Source organism: Castanea sativa, chromosome 2 (genome assembly GCF_040712315.1).
Source record: "Castanea sativa cultivar Marrone di Chiusa Pesio chromosome 2, ASM4071231v1".
NCBI lineage: Eukaryota > Viridiplantae > Streptophyta > Magnoliopsida > Fagales > Fagaceae > Castanea > Castanea sativa.
Window position 1 is genome coordinate 27,673,221 of NC_134014.1, and position 25,215 is coordinate 27,698,435.

Below are 25,215 nucleotides of genomic sequence, written 5' to 3' on the forward strand. Positions count from 1 at the left end.
ATTAGGACTGAGATTGGCAGTGCCCAAACCAAAAACTATAGTGGCTGAGCCATTTGCCAATGTAACAATGGGAAGACTACTAGATTGCTCAAGGTCAAAGAGTAAACCTGAGGTACCTGTTATATGATCAGTAGCACCTGAGTCAATGACCTAAGGGTCCTGAGTGGCAAGACAAGCAGCGGAAGTACCTTGTTAAGCCAAAGTAGCAATAGAATCAGACCCAACAGAGTTGGAATGCAGAGACAAGAGGCAATTGTACTCTTCCTCAGGAATAGAGACTACTCTGGATGTTGGTGGAAGAGACTGTGAAGGCGGTTCTTGAACTTGAAAACTAGCTTGGTGAGCCAACGGTTTACCATATAACTCCAAACAAAAGTCTACTGTATGATTTTCACCATGACAATAAGTGCACTTACGAAGACCACATCCTTTACCACGACCCCCTTGGTCACGACCTCCACGGCCTCGACCCCTACGACCTCGACCCCTACGACCTAGACCTCCACGACCACCTCTATTACTCCCCATATAGGAGGTAAAGGTTGACTTATCACCAGAAGGTAATGCATCAATATTAGAGGAGGAGAAAGGATCATTACTCGAATAAAATAATGTGGCCTGTCGAAGTCTACCAAACACTTCACTCAATGAAGGGAGGTTTGGACTAGCTAAAATTTGTGATTTTACTAGATTCAAAATTTTAGGCAATCCAGAGAGGAAGCGAGCAACATGCATAGAATCTCGTTGTTTCTTCATAATTTTAACATCAAAGGAGATAGGCTGATAAATATTAAGTTCTTCACATACACCCTTAAACTTGTTATAACAGTCTTCCAAAGACATATCACTCAAACTTAAGGAGAAATAATTTTGATGAAGATCATAAATCCGCTTCAAATTGTTAACACCAAAGTAAGGCCCCGCCCATTTGGAGTGAAAATAGGGAGGATGGAAAACAAAGAGAGGAAAATAGATATTTTCCACTGTTCGTTTGGAGAGAAAACAAAGGAAGGATGGAAAACTGGGAGGAAAATTTTCCTCCCGGGCCCACAAATATTTTCCTCCCAAATTGGGAGGAAAACTATGGGGAGAAAACGTTGGGATGGGGGCTTTTACTAAAAAGCCCCCATCCCACCTGATGCTTCTAATCTTTTTTTTTTTTCTTCAACGTTACTGAACGCTCTTTTTTTTTTTTTTTTTTCAACATTACCTAAACATTTTATATTATGTAATGAGTACAAATAAATCTATTTCTTACATATTATGTAACAATGGTATAATAGTCAATTTATATAAATTACATTTTCCACTCTCCCACTTTTCCACCCCTCCAACCGAACACACAAGAGGGAAAACTAAATATTTTCCATCCTCCCACTTTTCCATCCTTTCACAATTTTCAATCCTCCCACTTTTCCACCCCTCCAATCGAACAAACCCTAAAGTTCCTTGGTTTGTTCCCAAACAAGTTTAGCAGTTGGTAAGAAAACCAAACTACAACTAATCTTAGACTCCATGATATTCCACAAACAACTCCTAATTTGTGCATTTTCGGCTCTCCAATCAGCAAATTTAGAGTCTGTGGGTGCAGGAGGTTCCTTAATCATGTAATCAAACTTCTTTCTACCAAAAAGAAAGACTTCAACTACCTATGCCCACTAAGCATAATTACTACCATTTAGACGAATGGAGGTAATTGATAACATATCAGGAGATAAGAAATAATTAGGGGGCTGAGCACTATCTTTGGACTCCATAATAGCAATCTGAAGAACAAACTAACACTAAAGAAATATGTTGAACTGAATTAAAACAAACTCCAACCAACAACCAATGTACTTCAACCAATCAGCCACACCAACAGCAACTCATCTATCAAAGAATCAACACCAAATTATTCCAAAAACAAGGCAGCAACAAATCCATACCAACACCAAAAAGGAATGCCCAATCCACCACTAAACATCAACCTAGGCTGCCTGAATAGATAATCAAAGAACATATTGAAGAAGAGAAGAAAAAAAAAGATTAGACCATGGTTGAAACCCTCAATTGAAAACTCCGGCGGTGGCACTAGGGTGCAAGAGCGGCGGCGCGAGGACCGGCAAGTAAGCTAGGATGGGTCGCTGGAGGAGGGCGAGTAAAACCCTGCCTCTCTCGTGGTCAGGCGACGTCGATCTGGTGTCGCGAGACCGGAGAGAGGGTCACTGGCGCTGGACAACTCCTTCAGCCACTAAATCAAGATCGTCGGAGGCCTCTATTAGGGTCGTCGGAGCCAGCGAGTCAGGTTATGGTTGCCGGCGACACCAATACCGGTAGGTGGGGGTCGGAGGGTTAACAGCAGCGGCGGGTTGGTGGCTCTGATACCATGTTGTTTACTGTGAAAGTGTTTTAGGGTTTGATAAGTCAACCCTAACACATAAAAATATTATTTATATATAAAGTACATGATATTACTGTTTTGCCCCTATTACTCATAACAACCATTATCAATATGATGGTTGTATGCCTACAAGACAAGATTGCATATCTACATTCATAAATCATCTTTCCTAAAATAATAGGAAATTGATTAACCCTTTGTTCACTGTATAAGACAGCATACACAGTGAGAATGTTTAAAAGGCTCACCCCTTAAATATCAATGCATTGAGAAAGAGTCTAAATCTACTAAAATGAGACTCGCAGGTAATGTATATCCAGGTAAAGTTTGGGTGTGAGAGAGCACAAACTTTCCTACTAAAATATGACAAGTTATCTCCTCATAAAGATCATGCTTTTTTGGATGGGCATGCACCCCAAATTAAGAAACCTCAATGACAGCCTTCCCACTAGAGATGGCTTTACCTGCTTGAAAGACAAAGGGTAAGGTCACCTCACTACAATTGTATCAGAAAATTAATATCCATAAATGAGGTATCAGAAAATTTGGTCACACGTATATACAATGAAACATGTAAGTGAAGGTAAGAAATCGCACTTACAAAATAATCACCTTATGAATAGACAGAAAGCTACAATCCACAAATAAGCTTCACCTACAAGATTTCCCATTTAAAAATTGAAGGTTATGGTGTAAAAATTACAAATATATGCGCATATATATATATATATATATATATATATATATATATATATATATATATATATGTACGTGTATAAGAATATGTAAGCTTAAAATAAATCATAAGAGAAAACGTTAATCATTCTCGCAAAGTCAAAGAATCATGAATCTAGAATTAATTTGAGAGAATGACAAAAGCTTCTTTGTAGAAAGAAGAAAGATGAGATCAAATCCAAAACCCATGAAGAAAATGAATTAAACAAGAATGCCAAAAGAGAGCAATGATAATCCCTAATCAAAGCAAAATTAGGTTTGATTTTGAAACAGAAAGAGAGAGCATACCCATCATGCGTAAGTCTAAATCCCCTTTTATGATGTGTTTCTCCCTCCCTCTCTAAGTCTCCACCCAACATAGAAATGCCATACAGAGCAGGTATAAGTTGACTCTACTCCCACCATTCTCGTCCCATCCCTCTTTGTTTCTTTCTCACTCAAATGAAATTTGCAAAATCATTGAAAGTGTTAAAGAATGAACAATAGTGGGAAAAAAGCATAGGAACTATATATCACAAAACAGAACAAGATTAGTAAAACAAAATTGAAACATGTACAAACAATTATCATAAGTTATACTATAGCTTTTTATGATATAGCTCTCATTTTGCAATTAGGGGTGAGCAGACATAGATTTTTAACCATGAAATTTGTATAGTATTGCCCATCTACAAACAATAACACAACACTTATTTTCGAGATAAGCCCACACATGCAGCAAAAAGATTCAAAGGATTTTCAAACCCTTAAAAGATGGGTTTTAAAATGATTAATCATTCAATTAGAAAGTGAACAGCTAAAACAACATTTGGAAATTAGGAGGTTACCTGCTCTGAGTATTCAGCAACACTGTCACCATATGACCTGGTTATTGCCTCTGTTTTCTCTTTGATACCAATATCCAATGGATATAAAAACCTCTACTTTGGTTCCATACGCATTTCATCATATGGTGTTCTTATTGTCAAGGACCCTAACATAATAATGAAGAACGCATGAGAAGTAGGAATAAATATGATTCAATATTATTATTAAAGGACTTTTCTAACTTAGGTTGAAGAAAATAACCGAATGACATAGGCTACATATAAATATTAGATGTACTGATACTGAGATCTATGGAATGTGATAGAATTTCAAACTTTTCATGACTTTTATTTTGAGATCTATGGAATTATACTTGAATAAGTATTAAAAACCGCTTAAATTTCATGAATGATTAATGCTTTCAATTTAAAATTGAAGCAGTCACTGTATCCAAAAGAAGAAAACAGTAATCCCAACTAAATTCTTGAATGATCACTAAAGACCAATCCAATCTAATTAAAGCCATAATAAACCACTAAAAGTAGGTTGGAAAGAAAAATAAATATCATCAGCACCACGTTCAATTTAGTTTCTTTACCATGAACAACAAAAATTAAACTAATTCTATTTGTAATTTCTGCAATATATAAAAAGAGAAAAAAAATATATATGTTACTTCTTAATGGTTGTATTTTCCTGCAGAATGGTGGTGGTAGAACGCTGGTGGTAATGATGGCAGATAAGATATTACTTTTTCATAAAATTAGATCACATATTACTATATCAACTCTCACAACTATCAATCCATATACAAATACATTGAGATATAGAAAAACATATAATAAAAGTAAAACAAAAGAAGGCAAAGCATTTACCATCTTGATTTATTGAGAAATTAGAACCAACAAGCACCAGTTGATAAAGGTAGCAGCAAAGGTTATATCGAACACCTATAAAATAAAATTTCTGGTTAACACCATAACCCAAGCACTATTTTGGCCCTATTGATACTTTCTAACAAATTTACCCGTTTAGTGTCTTTTTGACAGACATAAATACTTTCTAACAATTTTGGCTCATACTGTAAATAACTTTTATCTCCAAATCTCCTATTAGTACCTAAATTTTGGTAGAAATATTTCAGAAGCCCACATAACAAGTAACAATACAAAACAATATTATCTCATCAACAAGACTCAGCAATCGAAACAAATAAAGTGACAAAGCTGAATTCCCCTTATACACATTTTTTCAACAATCCAACTAAAATAACAAAGTACCGTACACATCGTTCATGTAGATCTTATTGTACTTAATGCAGCCATAAAATTAAGAAGACAATATTTCTCTGTTAACAATTTCCAAAAATCAAAATCATAGAACGATAAGCATTTCAATGGTCTCCCAACCAAGATTTGGGAAGCTGCACATGGATGAAATAGAAAGTGTCAAGTACATACATTGTAACAAGCCAAACAAAATATGAGAGAAAGAAAACTGAGATAAGAATGACTTCTGTGACAATAACCTAAATAATAAAAAGTATTCAGACTGTCAAAATTTACAAATAAGACAATGAGAAGCTACAACATCATGATAATCACAGAATGTAGCACGGACAGTTGGAATCGTTGGGAGAAGGCCTGTAAAAGTAGGCCGGCAATAGTTGCACTAGAAATAGAATTCAAAGCATTTATATATAACTAAAAATGTGACGAAGGAAGAGAAAAAAGGATGAATTATTTGGAAAGCAAATTATTGGAACCAAAGCAACGGCCGTGGAAATTTATAGAAACACCTCCAAAAAAATAGGGGGTGGCGGTGGGGCAGAAAAGAGGCAAGTAATCATAACCAACCAAGTAAAATTAAGCTAGATCCTTTAAAACTTGAACATGAATCACAAAAAATAGCAATGTTGCCTGGACAATACAAGGTAAGTGGTAACTAACTAACAATTAACAATAAAAATACAATATATTGCTCTAACATGTGCGTAAATACTTTTGTATTCAATTTCTCATTAATTCCCTAATGGTTTTGAGTGAGTGATAACATAAAGTTATTTTTTTCACGGAGGAAAACACAAACCAACTCACACTGCCTCAAAAGTGTTGTCTATATTTTATTTTGACTCAAAGTTAGCCAACCACTCACTTCTTAAAACCCAAATTTCTCAAAACTCTCCCACACCATTTTTCACCTGCTCATTAAGTTATTTCATAAAATAGGAGAAAACACAACAACGAGGACCAACAGACCATCCATTGGTCAAAATGGGCAATTAGCCACATTTATGGAAGAATATAGTTAGTAGGCACAGTTTAGAAACTAAATATAATACTAACATCTCGACTTTTAGAGAGTCGATTTTGGAGGCAAAATCGAGTCTTTGAGACTCGATTTTCATAGTCTATCACATCTGACGTGGCATTTTATCCACGTGGACTCTACCTGAAAATCGAGTATCTGACACTCGATTTATATGTTCCACTTTGTTTTTTCTTATTCTCCTTCTCCTTCCTTTTTCATCGATGCATTTGTTGATCTCCTTCCTGCCTCAGCCACCACAGCCCATCGCCGTCAACCCAGACCCAGGCGGCGCGACCCAGGTGCGAGACCCAGGTCGCGACCTAGGCCGCGACCCAGGTCGCGATCCAGGTCGCGCGCCCAACGCGACCCAGGTCGCGCACCTGGGTCGCGACCTGGGTCGCGCGCCTGGCCGCGACCCTGGTCCCGCTCCTGGTCTCGCGCCTGGCCGCGACCCAGGTCGCGCGCCTGGGTCTCGCGCTTGGCCGCGACCCAGGTCGCGCGACCAGGAGCGCGACCCAGGTCGCGATCCAGGCCGCGCGACCCAGGCGCACGACCAGGCCGCGCAACCCACAGTGTTTGGGATTTCTGAAATTTTTTTTTTTTGAGGTGAGAGCAGAAATTGTTTTGGTTTGTAAATCGACTCTATAAGACTCGATTTTCAGGTGGAGTCCACGTGGATAAAATGCCACATCAGATGTGATAAACCATGAAAATCGAGTCTTTGATACTCGATTTTGGCCTCCAAAATCGACTCTCTTAGAGTCGAGATGTTAGTATTATATTTAGTTTCCAAACTGTGCCTACTAACTATATTCTTCCATAACTATGGCTAATTGCCCATTTTGGCCGAGGGTTTTTAATACCATACTTTGTCAAAGTAATATGGAGAAAATAGTAAAATAGCAATAATTTCTAAACAATATAATTATTAGTTTCTGTTTATAAACTATATTTTTTACTAGCATCTCGAGTCTAAAAAACTCGATTTTGGGCTATAAATCGAGTCTTTAATGCTCGATTTTTATGGTCTGTTTGGCATTTTTTCCACGTGGAAGTTACTTGGAAATCGAGTCTTAGAGACTCGATTTACCAGCAAAATAATTTTAGCCCAACTCTCTTAACATCCCTTCCCAGAAATACTCTACAGCCACCAAAACTCACATCCCACGTCAAAATCCATCCACCACCATAGAAGTGGCTGAGCAAAACCCACCGCACAAAAAAAAAAAAAAAAAACCCAAAACCCACTGCACAAAAAAAAAAAAAAAAAAAAAACCCAACTGGGTCGCGCGACCTGAGCTCGCGCGGCCTGGGCTTGCGCGGCCTGGGCTTGCGCGGCCTGGGTCTCGCGCGGCCTGGGCTCGCGCGACCTGGACTCGCGCGGCCTGGGTGCGTGTGGCCTGGGCACCGCGGTCTGGGAGCGGCGGCCTGGGTCAGCTGGGTTGACGACCACTATGCAGATCAGCGTTGAGGAGGAAGAAAGGATCAGATGAAGAGGGAGTGAGAGGAAGAAAGAAGCAGATGGAGAGAGGTAGTGAGGAGAGAAATGTGAAACACAGAAAGAAGAAAGGTTTAGCATATAAATCGAGACTCGATTTCCAAGTAGCCGCCACGTAGAAAAAATGCCACATCAGACAGAATTAGACCATAAAAATCGAGCATTAAAGACTCGATTTATAGCCCCAAAATCGAGTATTTTAAACTCGAGATGCTAGTAAAAAATATAGTTTGTAAAACTTAACTACTAACTGTATTGTTTGAAAATTAATGCTATTTTAATATTTTCTCCAAAACCCTCCCAATTGAGCATGAATTGTACAAAAATATTAATATGTAAAACATTTTCAAATTGGAAAAAATTTAGAAAAAAAAAAAGGAGACATTAAATGGTGAAAAAAAAAAGAGGAAAATTGGACTTTCCGTAAATTCTAAACAAATAAAATAATTAGGATATATCAAGAAGTATAAACTATAAAGTACACAAAATGTCTATAAATTAAGTCAGACACGTGGCCCATTCTGTTACTTTGCTGGTGGTCTAATGAAATCAAACTATTTGTGTGTTTTGCATAGAATCTTAGAATAAAAATTTTTCAAGACAACTAACATGGAGATCGATTTTTAATTACAAGTGATGTATTTTAAAATACAGAAACCTAGGAAAAAATCCCCTAATATTAGCAATATTTTCAAAAGTTTAAAACCGTCATGTATTTTAAAGAATCATATTCTTGTGGTAATAGAAGAAAGAATAAATACATTAATTTTTCTCATTTTCTTTTAAATTAAATGGTTTAGCTATATATAACTTTCAAAACTATATGCTTTATGTTTGCAACTTCGCATATGGTCCACCCTAAAAAACAAGGTTGAATGCCAAAACATGAAAACTATCAGCAAGGGAGGAAAACAATTATATACTACTCAAACAATCTCGTGCTACTAAATCATGTAATTATGAGTACAACATTAAGAAACTATAACCAGAGGACAATTGAAGCTAAAAATTAAGCCAGCAATCATCTAATTTATTAAAAGCTTCCAAGACCTGAACCACCTAATTTTAAGCTTGCTACTAACAAACAAACAACCACAACCTACAAGTTACATATGAAAAATTGCACCACATAACTTAAAATTCCTAGTCTCATGGGCCATGGCAGCATCATAAACCAAACATTGTAAAAAGAGATTGCAAAGAGCAACAAACCTGAAGTTTGAGACTGCTACGAAAGGAACTTTTCCTCAAAAGTTGACTTTGAGCTTGTGGAAGCACTGGTTTTTGAGGAAAGCCACCTATACTGATTTTTAAAACAAATACAACAATAAAAAATTCTTTAATAGACCAGAATCCGATGATAAAGAAAAGAGTGGAACATACCAGAACTAGCACATGACAATGACTTAAAACAAAACGTAGAGCGGCCATTTATGATATAAAAATTTACCCAGACTGCCCATAAGCAAAAAAGTAGGAAATTTTTTTTAAATAACTATAAAATCTAAACAATATTATTAGTTAGGCAACGTTTCAAACTAATTTGGATTCTAACAAATCGAGTTTTGTGGACTCGATTTTGGGCTTAGAAATCGAGTGCATTATACTCGATTTCTCCATCGCGGCACCAGCTAAGCTGGATAAGATGTCCACGTAGATTTCAAAATCGAGTGCATTGGAGTCGTTTTAAGAACTCGAGTCTAATAGACTCGATTTGTGTTTAGCCGTCCACTTGTCCCAAACACTCAAACCCCCAGATCACTCACACCAATACAACTCAAACAGCTCGCAGATCACACTCAAACTCCCAAAATTCGAAATCACTCAAAATCTCACTCTCAAACACCTCGCTGATCTCACTCTCAAAATCACAAAAATTCAAACATCACAGAATCTCAAAATCTCCCTCATCTCTCACTCTCAAACCACAGACGCTCAAACCCACTCAAGCACGAGGCTCTCCCTCAGTCTGTCATTCTCCCCTCAACTCATCGGCGGCTCGGCCTCATCGGTGGCTCGGTCTGTCATCGTTGGCTCCTCTCGTCGTCGGTCTCTGACCCACCATCTCTGCGAGCCCAGCATCTCTCTCACTTTGTCATTCACCGTCTCTCTCTCACTCTCAAGTAATTGAAGCTCCATATTTGGTTATTGATAACTTGGTTATTGATTAACACTGGCAAAGTAGTAGGACCTATGTTAATGAAATTCATGTTGTACTAGAAATATAAGTAGAATACATGCTTCCATGTCATATGACTTGGCCAATATCCTAAGGAATATTGAACTGCATATCCTTGTTTAGAATTTGACAACAGGAAAACAAAAGTAAATTTACCTCATAATCAATCAGCTAGCTAGTGGATGACCATATATATTTTTGTTGGTAAGTTACTTGCCTAATTAATTGGTGGGTGTTGAACCCACGAAGTCATCCTCCACCTTACTATAATGGTCTTAAACCCATAATGGTAAAACCTAATTAAATGACTGAGGAATACAAGGGGTTGAAAATTTAAAAAAGAAACAGAGTACAATAGGGAAATGGACTGAATGATTTTCACTATTTTTTTTTCCTTTAACATTGATTTTCTCCATTGTGCTGGTGTGGAATCATTTGCATTGCTAGTGTCTGATATCCAAAACAAACTCATATTCCAATAAACTAACATTGAAGAATAGACCATAAGATTTAAACCAAGGAGGAGCTACAGAAGAAGCATCAGCATATATATAAAAGAAGACTGCTAACCTCTGCCGAGAGAATAAAATTGATCATCAAAAACTAATTCTGCCTAAAAGCAGACGTGCAGCCATTGGAATCAATCTTCCCTCTAAGGCGACACTAAAACAACCAGAAAAATAGGTATATGATTAGTAGTGGATTTTAATGCCATTTAAATATATATATATATATATATATATATATATATATATATATATATATATATATATATATTGCAAGAGAATACATATGGCCAACCCTAACTAATCTATGAAGGATCCATAGTCAATCCCAAAATTTTGGAACTAAGACTTTGTTTGTTGTTGTTGTATTGCAAGAGACCTTCCTATTGATCATCAAAAACTAATTCTGCCTATTAATTGAGACTAACATATAGTGCCCTGAAACAATTTATGGTGTCTAATGTTGAAGAACAAAAAGTGCCAACAAAGCAACTTAACTAAACCATAACATGGTTGCATGTCCTAGTTAACCTTTAAATTGATTGTCAACTTGGCAACCATATCATGTTGGAAGGAACCCTAGGTTATTGATGACTACCGGTCATGAGCAAAAAGAGCCAATGATAGTGTATTATGAACCATATCTGTCAAGGGGCATCGGTAGATAACAGACTTTTGCCATTATTTATGCATATGATTATTCAATTGATAGATACAACAGCAAAAACCAAGCATTAGTCCTAAAACTCTAGAGTCAGTTGTAGATCCTCAATAGACTAATTAGAGCCGGCCACATGTATTATTTTTCATCATTCTATCCTTAACCACTAATAGATACTTTGATAAGGAAAAAGAAAAAGAAAAAGAGAGAGATGGATTAAAGAAAACATTGCTTTTGTTATAACACATGCATATACATTAATTAGCTTTCTTCGCATAGTTTCATCATATCGAAGTAAGCAATCTTTCAAAAATCAATTCAAGTAATTCTAGAACTACATCAAGAGCCTTGTAACACTATTGGCACCTCTTGATGTTTTCAACAAAGACATCCAAGGTTCAAATCCTCCCTCCCCCCACTATTGAATTATCAAAAAATGTAACTCTAGAACTACAACCCTTAGGAAAGTTCACTCTGCCAAGAACTAAACCTCATGAGGCAAATGTCAAGTCCAAATCTTATTCCCTTCCCTTGCGGCCCCGCACTCATACAAAGATAAAATAAAACAAACAAAAACCACATGAAAGTAGATACATCTACTAGCAAATGATAGGTAAAGGTTATAAGTAAACAACAAATTCAAATCATACTTGTCTGACTCTTCTTCTAAGCCTGTACTAAAATTTTGTGGCTCAAGTATCTATATTTAGTAATCTTTTACACAAGTAAGAATGACAGAAACCACAGATGCATGCAAGCAAACTCCAAAGTAATAAAACACCTAGCAAGTAGTCACATTCTAAGATGGTATAAAATTTGCAAAAGCAGAATTCACCTGTCTAAGAATGTAATCATAGCCAACACTTGTGGTGACGTCTTTTGACATGTAGTTGTACATAAAGTCTGATGCTAGAGAAACCTAAATAGAAGAAAATAGTGTAAATGAGTATCTCTACACATAAGTTTTCCAGCAACGCAACTTTCTTACCTTCTCAGAAACTTTCTAAACATAACTGAGTGCAACCATTCCAGTGCTGGCAACCTGCCCCGTGGCAACCTGCAACCAAAACATTGCAAAATGCAGGGAGATTAAAGAGTGTTAAAATGCAGGTCCTTAGTCTCAGATTCAAGCCTGTTACAACCAGAAACAGTAATATAATTCTCACATATTTATCTAATATTTCTAGTGCACATTCTTGTGTAGCAATATGAGAAAAACAAAAGCAAGAAATTTCCATAAAACATTAACATTACCATCCAAAAAAATTCTTTGGCTGATTTGCTTGATGGTTGTACTTTCAATACTCTTTAGTTTTGATGGTTTGCTGGTTCCTTAGCAGACTAACTGTGTGCTTTGGTCCCATGTATTTTTGTTTCCTCTAATTTGCAATGAAGTTTTATTACTTATCAAATATATAAGAAAAGGAGGAGAACAATATGGTGAGCCAATTCTCCTCATGTCGGGTTTTTTATGTGGGTCATAGTGAAGGGAAAAAAACTCTTTAACAATTGACAATTTGTGGAAAAGGGGAATTATTATTCCAGATTGATGTAGCATGTGCAAATCTGACAAGGAAACTATGGGCCATCTAGTCCTACATTGTAGAGTGGCCAGAGAGTTTTGCGATTTTCTATTGAGCCTTGTAGGTATGAGTTGGATGAGGCCTAGCTGAGTGGCGGATCTATTAATTAGCTAGACCGGTCTATGTGCTAAAAAGGAACATTCAAAATTTGGGTAGCTATTCTGTCTTGTTTGATGTAGACTATTTGAAGAGACGAATTTTTGCATTTTTGAAGACCGAATGCTTGGTAATCCTGCTCAGGTCACAAATGGTGGGCATTGGGCAATATATTTGAGTAGGAACAGCCCACTTCTCAGTCCCTTGCCTTTGATTCTGATCTTTTGTCTTTTTTTTTTATAGTTTGTATCTTGGCTAACCTGCTTGGTTTCTTCTTTCTTTTTCTGTAAGTGTCCCATAGTCGAGTTCACGTGGAACTCAAGTTTCTGAGTTTCGAGTTACTACAGTGAAATCGAGTTTAAAAACCTTGAGATGTTAGTTTGCTAATTAGTTTGAAAACAATGTTAACTAACATATATGTTTGAAAATTATCTTCATATGCCAATTTTCTCCTTGCAATGTCACCCAAACTTATCTAGTAGTTTTAAGTTGATGTCTTCTATTTAGCTAGTTTTTCTATTCACTTGATTCTATCTTATTGACATAAATATTATCTTTTATGGAGCTTTTGTGCATAATGGTATTTGGAGAATTGTGCAATAAATTAGGCTGTACATTGAGATCCTTGCCAATTTATCTTGAACATGGGCTTATATTACTCTTGACTCCCTAAAATTTGTGTAGTATGGCTGCCGTTGCTGAGGTGGATGATGAGTTCGGTCCTGGTCCTAGGGTTCCTTCGGTGTTAAGGTTTCTAACAGAACATCGATCATCTGCTGTTTGGGAAGGCCAGGTAAAATTAAAATCGACGACCTGAGTAGATTTCTATATTCTTTTCTTATCCTTTTACATTATGTTGCTTTGGTCCCTTTGAATGCATAGTAATGCTCTTGCAAAATGGTCTCTAAATAATTATCTACCTCTTATCATTTTCGTTTTAGGCTATACTCCTGATTCTGTTGATGTAATTCTTCTTGAGCATAACCTTAATCTTGATATATAGCTTTTGTATTTTTGGTTTTTGTATAAAAAAAATAAGAAGACTACAAACGCTTCGTTAAATAAGTTGTCATAAACTCATGGAAATTCCAATTGAAGAACTTATAGTCTATTTTCCCAACAATAGCCACAATCATTTATACAAAGGTTATGGCATATTACATCTCATCACCATGGTTCTATCATGTGTAGGATCCGGGGGTATTGAAATGTCGTGGTCGTAATGAGGAGTTTCGAAAACGAAGCCCGATGGTGGATGATCGCGTCCTCGACATTGTCAAGAGAATTGGATTAGAGGGGCTGTATAGGACCCCATTTAGAAAGCTTGATCATAATTTGATAACGGCCTTTGTTAAGCGATGGCGGCCTGAAACCCACACCTTCCACCTTCCACCTTCCACATGGTGAGATGACGATCACATTACAAGACGTGGAGGTTTTGTTGGGGATTCCAATCGATGGTGAGGTAATTGTTGGAACTTGTGCCTTGAGGTGGGCTGTTGAATGTCAGGAAATGCTTGGAATTGTTACTAATTCCATGGTGCTTAAAGGACAGAGGATCCAAATCAAGAAGCTACTTGAAAAAATTGACCAAGGGTTGCTCGATGGTGTAGAAGAGGTTGTTGTGCATCAGTATGCACGGTGTTATATTCTAGCACTCCTAGGGGACACAATTTTCGCTGACAAGTCTGGCGATAGGGTGCATACGATGTGGTTGCAGATGTTGAGGGACCTTCACAATCCACCTCAGTACAGTTGGGGGAGCGCTTGCCTTGCATGGTTGTACAGAGAGTTATGCAGGGCAACCGACAAAAACGCTAGTCAGATTGGTGGGGCCTTAATACTCGTTCAATATTGGGCATGGTCTAGATTCCCTTTTTTGTGCCCAATGATGGACCTCCCACCAGATGGTGCATATGGCCCACCATTACCATCTTCGCCATTGTCTATTAAGTAAGTCTCTTCCTTGACCGATTCTCTCTATTTTTTTTGGATCCATCATTTTAAACGATATGACACATTGAACTTAGCATTATTCAACATACATATCCTTTTTCTTTTTTATTACATTGCATATTTGGTAAATATTGATTTCCTCTTTCTTCATTGTAGGTTGGTTTGGGTCGTGAGCACAAAGAATAGCCCTACCGAAATCTGTTTGGTTCGGTACCGTCAGCTTCTAGATTCTATGTATCCCAACCAGGTATCCAAATTGTGTTTCTTGTAATGTTATCTTAGTGTATACTGTTATAACTGTAAAATATGTCAATTCAAAATAATGGAACATTGCATAATGTGCTGCGCTTTTTTACTACAACGGTGGTGTGGCAACCATATGAAGCCGAATCGGGCCACACTGCCCGCGTTCGTGTAGCGGGGACGGGACATGTGGACGGCGAGGGTGCCGCTTGTATGTTTCTGGCTAGTAGAGAAACATACACCGGATCGTGTTCTTCGTCAGTTTGGGATGGTGCAAGAAATTCCCGAAGATGTTGATACTGACGATGCCCTTCATAAGATAGACTTGAGGGGGAAGATTGAAGTGGATTGGAGGGTCAGACATTTTAGCCACATCCAAGTATGGAATACGAGAGCACAGAAACTATGTCATGGAGCACGACTAGAGGGTGCTATGTCGAGTGTTCATCCATACTTCGGCTAGTATGGTAAAGTCACATGGAGGTTTATCGACCACACTAGCGCCTCTCTTCTTATTACGGTAATCGCTTTGACCTTTCTTTCCAAATTTTGTTGCATATTACCATTTTTGCGTTAGGTGTACTAATTGTATTACAAAAATTGCAGGTCGCCATGCACAAGCAAATGTTGATGCGTTATGTAGTAGACAGTCCTGAGCACAAGCTGATTACAGCTATGCTGAAGGAAGTGGATCGCCTTCACCGTCTAGCTGCCCATCTTCCCTTGGAAGATGCGGATATAGCAAATCCTGAACTGCCAGAACATAATGGACGACCAAGCATGAGCTCAACTCCTGCCAGCCATAGCCATGGCCAGTGTGTTGCACCCCATCAAGGCCAAAATCAACCCCCTCCACCCCCACATGCTTATCCTGCCCCAGAGTTCCCTCTACCCCTACATGCATCTCCTTCCCTAGAGATCCCTCCTCGTACTACTCTCGCATTTCCAGACCTACAGATCCCTGTACGCACTACACATGCATCTTCTCACCCCGAGATCCCTTCACCCACCCTATGTACATTTTCTGACCCGCTCATCTATCCCTTACTCCACCATCCTTTGATCTCGGCATTGATTTCAATGACACCCCTCAGGTCATGCACACTTAATCTCCCTCGTACAGCATTGGTCATATACACCATGTACCACCCCATAGTGACTCCATGTCATTCATGCCCACTCCTGGACTGCATACAGCTCCTATGACTATAAGCCTCACTCACATTTCGTTCGCTACACCATCCTCCCCCGCAGTTGTAGTATCTTTAGTTGTTGGGAGTCAAGCAAATCAACCAGCTGTGCATGTCGAGAATGAGCAAGTTGATGAGCTACAGTCACCCCCACAAGGTCGGCCTAAACGCACAAGAAAAGCACCTCCTTGTGGGACAGGTGGTCACAAAGCAGGACACAAGGCTGGCCCCACGGTATGCATTGGTCATTTACTAGCTTTGAATACTTTCGTGATTGCTGTTATAGTTGGTATTAAAATTCATTTGATCCATTGTTTCTTTGTAACTTCGTCTTTGTAGCAACGCAAGGAGCCTGACCAAGGAGATGCGGTACCCCCTCCCCCACATACCAGACATTATACAAGACAGCGTAAGCGTCAAGTGCCATAGGGTTAGCACCCCATCTGCCTACAAATGGTGTTCAACTCAGCATGTATATTTTGCCCAACTCAGCACCCCTTGCAAGGTAAGGCATATCAATATGCTTGAGGGTTTATGTTATCTCTTTTTATATGTTTATGCTACACTAGTCCTGAATATTTTTTTTTGAAATTATCTTACGGTTGAGACCATGGAAAGCATCTCTACGTTTCTATTATAAATAGTTTTTCACTTTATTTGTCTGCAATAGAATGAAATAAATAAATCTATGTATCTAACTTATCAAACGAAATAAAGTAGCTCAAAGGCTATAAGTCCAATTCTCTAGTCCATTAGTATGTATTCCTACCCTGATACCGCATTGTAGAATCTTTTTATTGCTTTTTAAATGTAAGATGACTAAGTAATCAAATTTGCTGTTTAAGTAATCATGGTACCTGTGTTATTTGATGAGTTTCTGATGCAGTTTGGGACCGTTGACTGCACTGTGTTTGGTTCCTGAGAGAATGGAGGACAATAAAGTAATGTCTAGAGTCAAGAGGTCATTGGTTTTGTTCTCAAAAGCTGAGAATAAGCCAAATGATTGTTTTGAGCTCACTTTATCGAAATTTGAGGATAAAAGTGCTATTTTTATTTCTGTTTGACATCAGGATTCTGAATTTCTTTCTTGTTCATTTCCCCATTATTCGTCTCTCTCTGTTGGTCATTCTTTTTTCTTCTTCTTTTTTCACCTCAAGATTCTGAATTTACTTTTTGTTTATTTCCTCATTGTTCCTCTCTCTCTCTCTGTTTGACAAGTTGTTATTTTATCTATCTTTCCAGTCGTACCAAATTCTTTCAGTTTGGCCTATGAATGAAAATGAGTGTTGCGTGTAATGCTTTATGTCAAATTTGATTCTAACCATTGATAGAAAGCAACCTTTATTGTATTTGGCTCACTTGACTTATAGAGCATTGGTTCCCTCGGGTCATGCACAACATATCTAATACTTTCAGTCTCTCGCATCTTTTTTTCCCTGCATCTTCTTCCAACCAACACAGACCTGAGCTTTTGTTTATAGCACATTACAGTACTTATCAAATGGCATTTTCTTATGAACTTGATTTTGCAATATTCATGAGCACAAAATTGTTTTTCTTTATCTTTTTTGGGACTGAATGGCATCTACATTCTTGATTTAGTTTAGAATCAATTTCAGCGGCTCTCTTTGAGTTATTGAGTTGTTCTACCCTCAGTTTGGGTCTTGGAAGGATGGGGGAGAGGAAAAGAAACGTGACTGGAGTGGAGATTGTTTCTTAGTATTTTGCAGGCTCTCCTTCCTTTGATATCCAAATGGAGGTTTCATAATTCATGAGAAACTTTTCATTAATAATATATCTCTTGTTGAGATGCTGTAATTTTCCTGTTTACTCTTGCGAAGTGGCTTATTTATTTATCAAATATGAAAAAGGATCCACACAAAGAAAGTAATTATGATTTGGTGGCTTGGCTGTCTTGTTTGGCACATTCACATTTATAGTATTGCTATTTTTTATTTTCTGCAGGGTCATTCCAAGTAGACATTCTCGGCCAGCATTAAGAAAAGGCTTTATCTTGAACTCCTTAAGAGACACGCTTTTACACTTAAATATCTGATAAATGGACCAAATTATCATAAGTAAGTTATATTTATTAACTTATTTATATATTTATATTCTACTTGGTTCACATTGTCAATATAATTAAGCTGTTTTCTGTTGCCATCTAACTTATAGAATTACTGTTGTGTTCTGACAGACCATGCACCACGCCAAAACAAAAATTAAAAAAGATAGGGTCATGAGAATATTAAATAATTCGAAACTTTTAAGATTTACATATAACATTGTAAATGACATGAAGATTTTCAAATATTTTTTTGGTTAATGGCAGTCACCTTCTAATTAGTAATTATATACTGAAAAATGCTAGAACTGTCTTGATTAAAACCTTGTGGAAGTACTTTAGATAGTAGGCAATGCAATCATAAATGGTCTTGCTAGGGTACCTATTCCCCAAAGATGGTTGTGATGGTAAGGAGAACAAGAATTCGAGACATCAAGCTCATTATGCATAATTTTTTCAGTTAAACAACATCACCAATTTTTCATCTTTCCCATTCTATACCCAATATCAAGAGAATTTGAGGGTATTTTGTGTATCAAAAAGTAGTAATCCAAACAAGAGAAGACCCTTCGATGTCCTTACAGTGCTAGATGTTATGACTGACTAAAATGTATTTATGCTCTGTCGTTATCTTTAATTAGTAGGCTTTTAAACTGGTTCACACCTCTCATGATTCAACAGCCAATGAGGTCCCCATTGTTCTAAACCCTTCATATGCGCTTAGGCCTTCTTAACAGCTCTGGTTTACAACACATAAAGTTGAAATACAGAGAAGTAGTGAAAAATAGCTACAGTAATTGCTAAGGAATAGGAAACCAGAGCTTTCCATGTTGACTTGGACTGAAATCTTCTCTTTGGGATGGTGCATGTTGGATGCATCACCGGCTGTAACTTTTATTCATTTTTGTTTATTATCTTTAATAAATTCACAAATTTTCAATGAGTTTCTGTGAAAATTTTATTTTATGTAGTACTACATAATTTGAATAAGGATAGAAGAGCTCTACAATTCAAGTGTAATGAAGTTTATTTCAAATTTTTTAGTTTACTATCTCTTAATTAATTCACAAATATTAAATAATTTTTTATGACATTTATTTATGTGATACACATGAGTCATATAATAACTGCTGCATAACCCCAAAATTGAAATTTCATGTTTGATGAAATTGCTCTCACTTAATTTATAATGCTTGTTTTCCATTGTAATTTTCTATCATAAAGTTTTCTAGTTTCTAACCTCTTTTTTTTTTTTTTTTTTTTTTTTTTTTTTTTTTTAATTTATGCAGGGTCATGAAATCGATAGATGCTGTTCTTCAACTTTCACAGGGATATGGTATGCCTGTGAGTGAACCTGGGATTCTTGTGGTTGAATTTATCCTTTCAATTGTGTGGCAATTGCTTGATGCAACATTAGATGATGAACACTTGCTAGAACTTACCTCAGATAAGAAGTCCAAATGGATAATTAAATCTCAAGAAATGGAAATAGATCGTAATAATAGTTTTGATGAGAAGAGGGCTGAACTTCAGGAGAGATTGCAAAATTTAAATACTGTGATGGCCATTGAGTTAGTAGGGGAATTTCTACAAAATAAAGTAACTGCAAGAATTCTTTACTTGGCTCGTCGAAACATGTATGTAGATTTCTATTTTAATAACGTCCTTCTCAAGCTCTGTTCATTTTACTTTAATTGCATGCAAGTGAAATCACACTGGATGACTCTTATGCTCAATAGGTCAAGCATTGGATAGTGACTATTATCAATTGACCATTAAGTGCATTATTTATAGACATAACTGTATATTCTATGACAGATTTTTCCAAAATAGTTGTCCTATATTTTCAGTGAATCCTGCTTTGTTATTCCATTCAATTCCATATTTATAATTTTATGAAGTCATAACTATTATGTCTCTTCATAACTACCATAATCATATTTCTATTTGGTCTTCTTTTGAATGAAAGAAATTAGGCTAACAGTCCCTGCTACATTGTCAGGCCCTCACATTGGCTAGATTTCATCCAGAGATTACAGTTGCTTCAAGCAAATTCCTCAGCATTAAGAAATTCCAAAACTCTTACTCCTGAGTCTCTTCAGCAGTTGACTTCAGATGCTCGAATAGTATTGTCTCGAGAATGCAAAACAAGTTCACTACAAAAGTTTCATGCAGTCATGGCTTTTGGATCTCTCTCTTCCTCTGCTGGTCTATGCCAAGGAGCTAGCCGTTCTGCTCTTTGGCTTCCTCTTGATCTCTTATTAGAAGATGCCATGGATGGATATCAAGTAAATGCAACATGTGGCATTGAAATAATTACTGGTAAATTCAGAGTTTTTCATAGTCCTTGACATGAATCTTAATAGAAATGTTGTCAGATCTGTTCTTCCAAATCCAATGTCTATAAAAATGATAATTTTAAGGTTTCAAATTGTGCAGGTTTGATTAAAACCCTTCCAGCAATAAATGGCACCACCTAGCATGACACCTTTTTAGGTCTTTGGATAGCAGCTCTTCGTCTTGTTCAAAGGGTTAGAATTCGTCATGATTGTACTAATCAGTTTCAGTTATTTCTGAGTATATGTCAAATATTTTTGACATCACAATGATTTCTTATTTCATTGATACGCATGACCTACTCCTTAAATTGTCTTGTTCTCTTTAGCCTTTAGACCTGACTCAAATTTTTGTGTTTTTAGAAGTTTTTGTCTAACATCAATCTTTGAGTTTTCTTCCGTATCTTAATTGATCAGTAATCTGGAGAAGTTTTAAGCATTTTGGGGGAAAAACATCTGTTTGTTTCAGTGAAGTGCCTTTAAATGGTTAATTGTGTCTTTAAAATCAATGTAGTAGGAAGAGGTGTTTGCTTGCATTGTTAGTATGAAAAAAACAGTGTTTATATAGGATCAGCTGCTGTAAATTAATAAAGCTTCCAACTTTTAATAGTTTATGTTACTTGGATTTGAAATAGGTTTCTTCATCTTGTGCTTTACACGGCAGAGAGAGCTTGGAGCCATGCCATGGAGAAGAGGCAGCTTCCGGATGGTCCAAATTCGCGTCAGTGTATCTATTTGATTGGAAGGCTGAGGAAAGCAGTTAAATGGGCTACACTGTTTGCTCAGTTGTGCGCAATCAAGGGAGATTCCAGAACGTCGTTAGAAGCTGAGGTGTGTCTATAATATATCATTTCACCGTCAAGTTTTCACAGGATTTTGAAATGCTTGAGGGAGTATGAATGATCTGTGGGTCTTGTTCAAAACTACAGGCTATTTAATCAGTGTATCACTTTTTACCATTAACACATTGAATCATATGTTGATTATTGAATTGCTGCCTAATTTTTTTGGATAGTGAATGTTTTGATACTTATCTTTTGATTACTCTATTTTGAGAACTATCTTTTACTTAATCTAGTTTTACATAACTTCTTCCATTTTCATTTTGCTAACTTTCAATTTCCAATATGTAGGCTTATGCCTCCTATATGAAAGGGAACTTGTTGTTTGAACAAGATCAGAACTGGGACACAACATTAATGAATTTCAAAAGTGCCGGGTGCATTCTTGTCTCCTTAAATATACTGATTTTTACTCTTGATACTTTGCCATTGGAAATGAATTTGATCATCAAATCTCACCTCAAAAATAAAATTATAATGAACTAATTGATTTAGGCGTAAATTAATTTTGAGTGGAAATTTATCTCAGAAATCCCTTTGAGATGTTCCTTGTTTGGTCTATAAATGAAAGTGAATTTCTTTAAAATTGCAGCTTAGCTGAGATCTACACACGTCAATAATTGAGGGAAGGTTTCCAGAGTATGTTTTTCTTTTGCTTCCCCCCCCCCCCCCCACCCAATCATTTTCTCTTCCTCTTTTCTCTTTCACGTCCTTCTGAAGTAGCCATTCTCCATTCTTGTTCAGTAAATAACTTTATGCCAGTTAAATTCCTCACTTCTATCTTTTGGGTAATGACTATTTTAACATTCTTCTCAATCTTATCTTATTGTAGGTTTGTATGTAATTTTTTGCGGATAATGGTATATTTCTTCACTTCTTTCAGTCCCATGAGTTAAACCACACTAAAAGTCTTCTGATGGTTTCCAGCCACAATTGGATATTTGGCGATGATTATATTTTATGCAACTATCCCGTTTGTGAAAAATATACCTTTTTCTCTTGCTTAACTAATGCACTTGTAACTTCTCTGAATTTATTCAAGTATGGTTGTGTCTGCTGGTTTTTTTCTCCCCTTCTTTACTTTTATAGTCCAAAAAGTCTCAAGTTTTGCTTTATGTCTCAAGTTTTGTTTTATGTGAAAAATTTGTTCAGCTCAAGAATTGGAAAAAGATTTACATGGTCCAGCCGCAGATTCATTGCTAGCAGAGAAAAGACTGGCCATCTTTGACAAAATTTTGACTGCATATCATGAAGCCAGGAGCTGCATTTGTAGTGACTTGGTATGGAAAGTTACTTCATAATGTCATTGTTTTATTTCTATTAGAAGTGAGGTCCATTTAACCCCTAGAGATAACATGGTTGGGAGCCATGACTCATGTTACAGAGGTTGGTCATTTAAATATGTCATTGCCCCTTCACTTGGGGCCAAAATTCACTTCTCAAAAAGAGAGGAAAAAAGGACTTCATTAGATGATTCATTAAAAAAATTACTCTTAAAAAAAAATTGTAAGAAATCATTCTCATAGTTCAATCCTATTCTGTATCTTTTAGACTGCTTTCCTGATATACTGTATATTCTAGGTCAGTGCAGGGAATGCTGAAAATGTGAAAGATGACTTAAATGGTCTTGACAAAGCCGTTAGTGCTGTTTTAGGACAAAGAACCATTGAGCGCAACCAGTTGTTAGTTACCCTTGCAAAGAGTAAACTTACTAGGCGACATGATGACAAAAATGAGAAAGTTACCAAGCCTGAAGAGCTTCTTCGCCTATATGATCTTTTATTACAGGTGAACTATCTCTATTTAATTGCTTGTTACTTGGCTTTCTTCTCATTAAATGTACAACTGAAGTTGCAAGATGCTAGCATCAAATTTTATTAGAAAACTTTGTGAATGATTATGTTATATTTTGCAGAATACAGCTGATCTTTTAGATTTAGTCAGTTCTGGAAGAGATAGAAAACCCGAACAGTTGGCATTTTCTGAAGAGTGTGCACTTAAAAGTTTGTCCTTTACAGCAAAAAGGTTTGGCTTCTGAGTTTTTTTTTTATTTTAGTGGTCTTAGAAAATGCTTTTTATTTAGTTTATTGCTACATCGTGCAAGTATTTTAAGATTACACCCCTATGTCTTTTTAAATGTTGAAATTGATCTTCAATTGCATCGCAATTCTTCATTTCTTTTCTTAAGACATACATGTCTTTCATTTTTAGTACCTTTTGGAAAATTATAGTTTATGGATGTTTGAAATCTTAGCTTTAACAGGTTCCTTGTTCTACCGTAACCTTTTCTTTCTTCTCATCCTCATTAGCATCACCATTTCAACTATGCTGCTCTGATGGACTAGTTTCTTAACCTCTCAGCATTCTATATGATATTAAAACCATTATTCATTTGCATTTCTATTTTCTTTGATTAGTAAGTTTCAGATGAACTTGATGGGTCTTAAACCCATGATCTCATCCTCCACCTTGCTCTTACAAGGTAAGGCGGTGTCATTTTAGTTAGAGCTCATTGGAAATATTTCTTTTCAAATTGATAAGGTTGTGTCTGGTTCACAAATATATTTTTGATAATTCAATAATTGGGGTGTGGGGATTTGAATCCTAGATGTCTCAATTGGAAATACCAAGAGGTGCCAATTAGTTAAGCTACAAGGTTCTTGGTCTAGTTCCCAAAAACATAATTGAGATTACACTTGTTCTTGTTGATTTTTAGAATGGGTTTTTGTTGTTCCCTGCTCAAATTTAATTTATAGGCCTCTCAACATTTTGGCAGGTGCTTCTACTTGGCAAAATCTTACAGCTTGGCTGGAAAGAGGGCAGAAGCTTACGCATTATACTGCCGTGCTCGGTCTCTTGCTGAGGATGTCCTACAGAAATTCCGAACTTTGAATGAGAATGATCAAGTTTGTGTCTATTTTTGGATTATAATATTTATTTTTCTTTTATCTGTTTGTCATATAGATTTTTTAAGCATTCATTCAATTTTCTGGCATTGATGTATCATTAATGTGTAACAAATCTACATTCTTGCTGTACTTTTTAGAGTCTAATGAATGGCTCAAAGTTTTTCATTTACACCATGTTGCTCTGGCATGTCAGCTTTTGTTGGCTTCTGCAGTTTACTGAGGATGTCACTTATCGAAAAATTTACTGAGATGCCATATTGAGGCCTACATTTGAGAGATGAGTTTTGAAAATTTAATCGGTGATGTTGGATTCAAAGTGATAACCTCATCAGAACATGGAATCCCAGTTGACTTGAACATAACTTAGTAGTTCAGATCACCTGAAAACTGTGACCTGTACCATCTCTATGAAATAGTTTAGGTCCACCTATCTCTCAACTATTTTAGATGAACTTGTAATATGCCACTAGGATTCTGACCTTGTTCTTTCTGTACCCATGTCTATCAATATACCTAAACCTGGGCTTTCTTGTTTTGGGGGGTCTGTGTTTGTGCTTGTCCATTATGTAATAATCTATCATATTCATGTTTCTCTGAAGTTCAGATTCTACTGGTCAAAGGACATCACTTAATCAGATTCTATTATCATACATTCCCTCGAATGGTCCTGCTTTTTTCAAATGGTAATATTATTTCAGCGATGCTTACAGGCTGCATTTTACAACTGAAAAATAGTTTTTTTTTTTTATTTATATAAAAAAAAGGTTATGTGTTGATCTTTTCCCTTCTATTTGTTCCAGCATATCGTGAGAAATGTTACAAGCACCTCCCGCTGCCATAGCAAAGTTCCGAGAGATTAAGGAGAACATCAATGAGGGACTGAAATTTTATGTTACTCTACAGGTTAGAATTTTTT

At 36.7% G+C, this 25,215-nt stretch overlaps 1 protein-coding gene and 2 long non-coding RNA genes across 4 annotated transcripts; 1 reads left to right on the forward strand and 2 right to left on the reverse strand.

The window, feature by feature from the left end:
* Positions 1-3,410: 3,410 nt before the first annotated feature.
* Positions 3,411-9,210, reverse strand: LOC142623371 (uncharacterized). Of its 2 annotated transcripts, none has more exons than XR_012842130.1 (4): positions 8,946-9,210; positions 4,801-4,875; positions 3,946-4,091; positions 3,411-3,546 (listed from the first exon to the last, which is right to left on the reverse strand). It is a non-coding gene; the product is annotated as an uncharacterized LOC142623371 (long non-coding RNA). The 2 variants fall into 2 exon arrangements; XR_012842129.1 differs by having other exon boundaries at positions 3,411-3,554.
* Positions 9,211-10,527: 1,317 nt separating this feature from the next.
* Positions 10,528-12,083, reverse strand: LOC142624184 (uncharacterized). The gene is made up of 3 exons (XR_012842296.1): positions 12,068-12,083; positions 11,915-11,998; positions 10,528-10,575 (listed from the first exon to the last, which is right to left on the reverse strand). It is a non-coding gene; the product is annotated as an uncharacterized LOC142624184 (long non-coding RNA).
* Positions 12,084-14,166: 2,083 nt separating this feature from the next.
* On the forward strand, positions 14,167-14,715 carry LOC142625144 (serine/threonine-protein phosphatase 7 long form homolog). Its single transcript, XM_075798843.1, has one exon. The coding sequence runs from the start codon at positions 14,167-14,169 to the stop codon at positions 14,713-14,715; it is 549 nt and encodes a 182-aa protein (XP_075654958.1).
* Positions 14,716-25,215: the final 10,500 nt, after the last annotated feature.

Bases quoted from the DNA above. Each gene is read 5' to 3' on its own strand.
- LOC142625144 (XM_075798843.1), top strand. From the start codon at position 14,167: ATGACGATCACATTACAAGACGTGGAGGTTTTGTTGGGGATTCCAATC.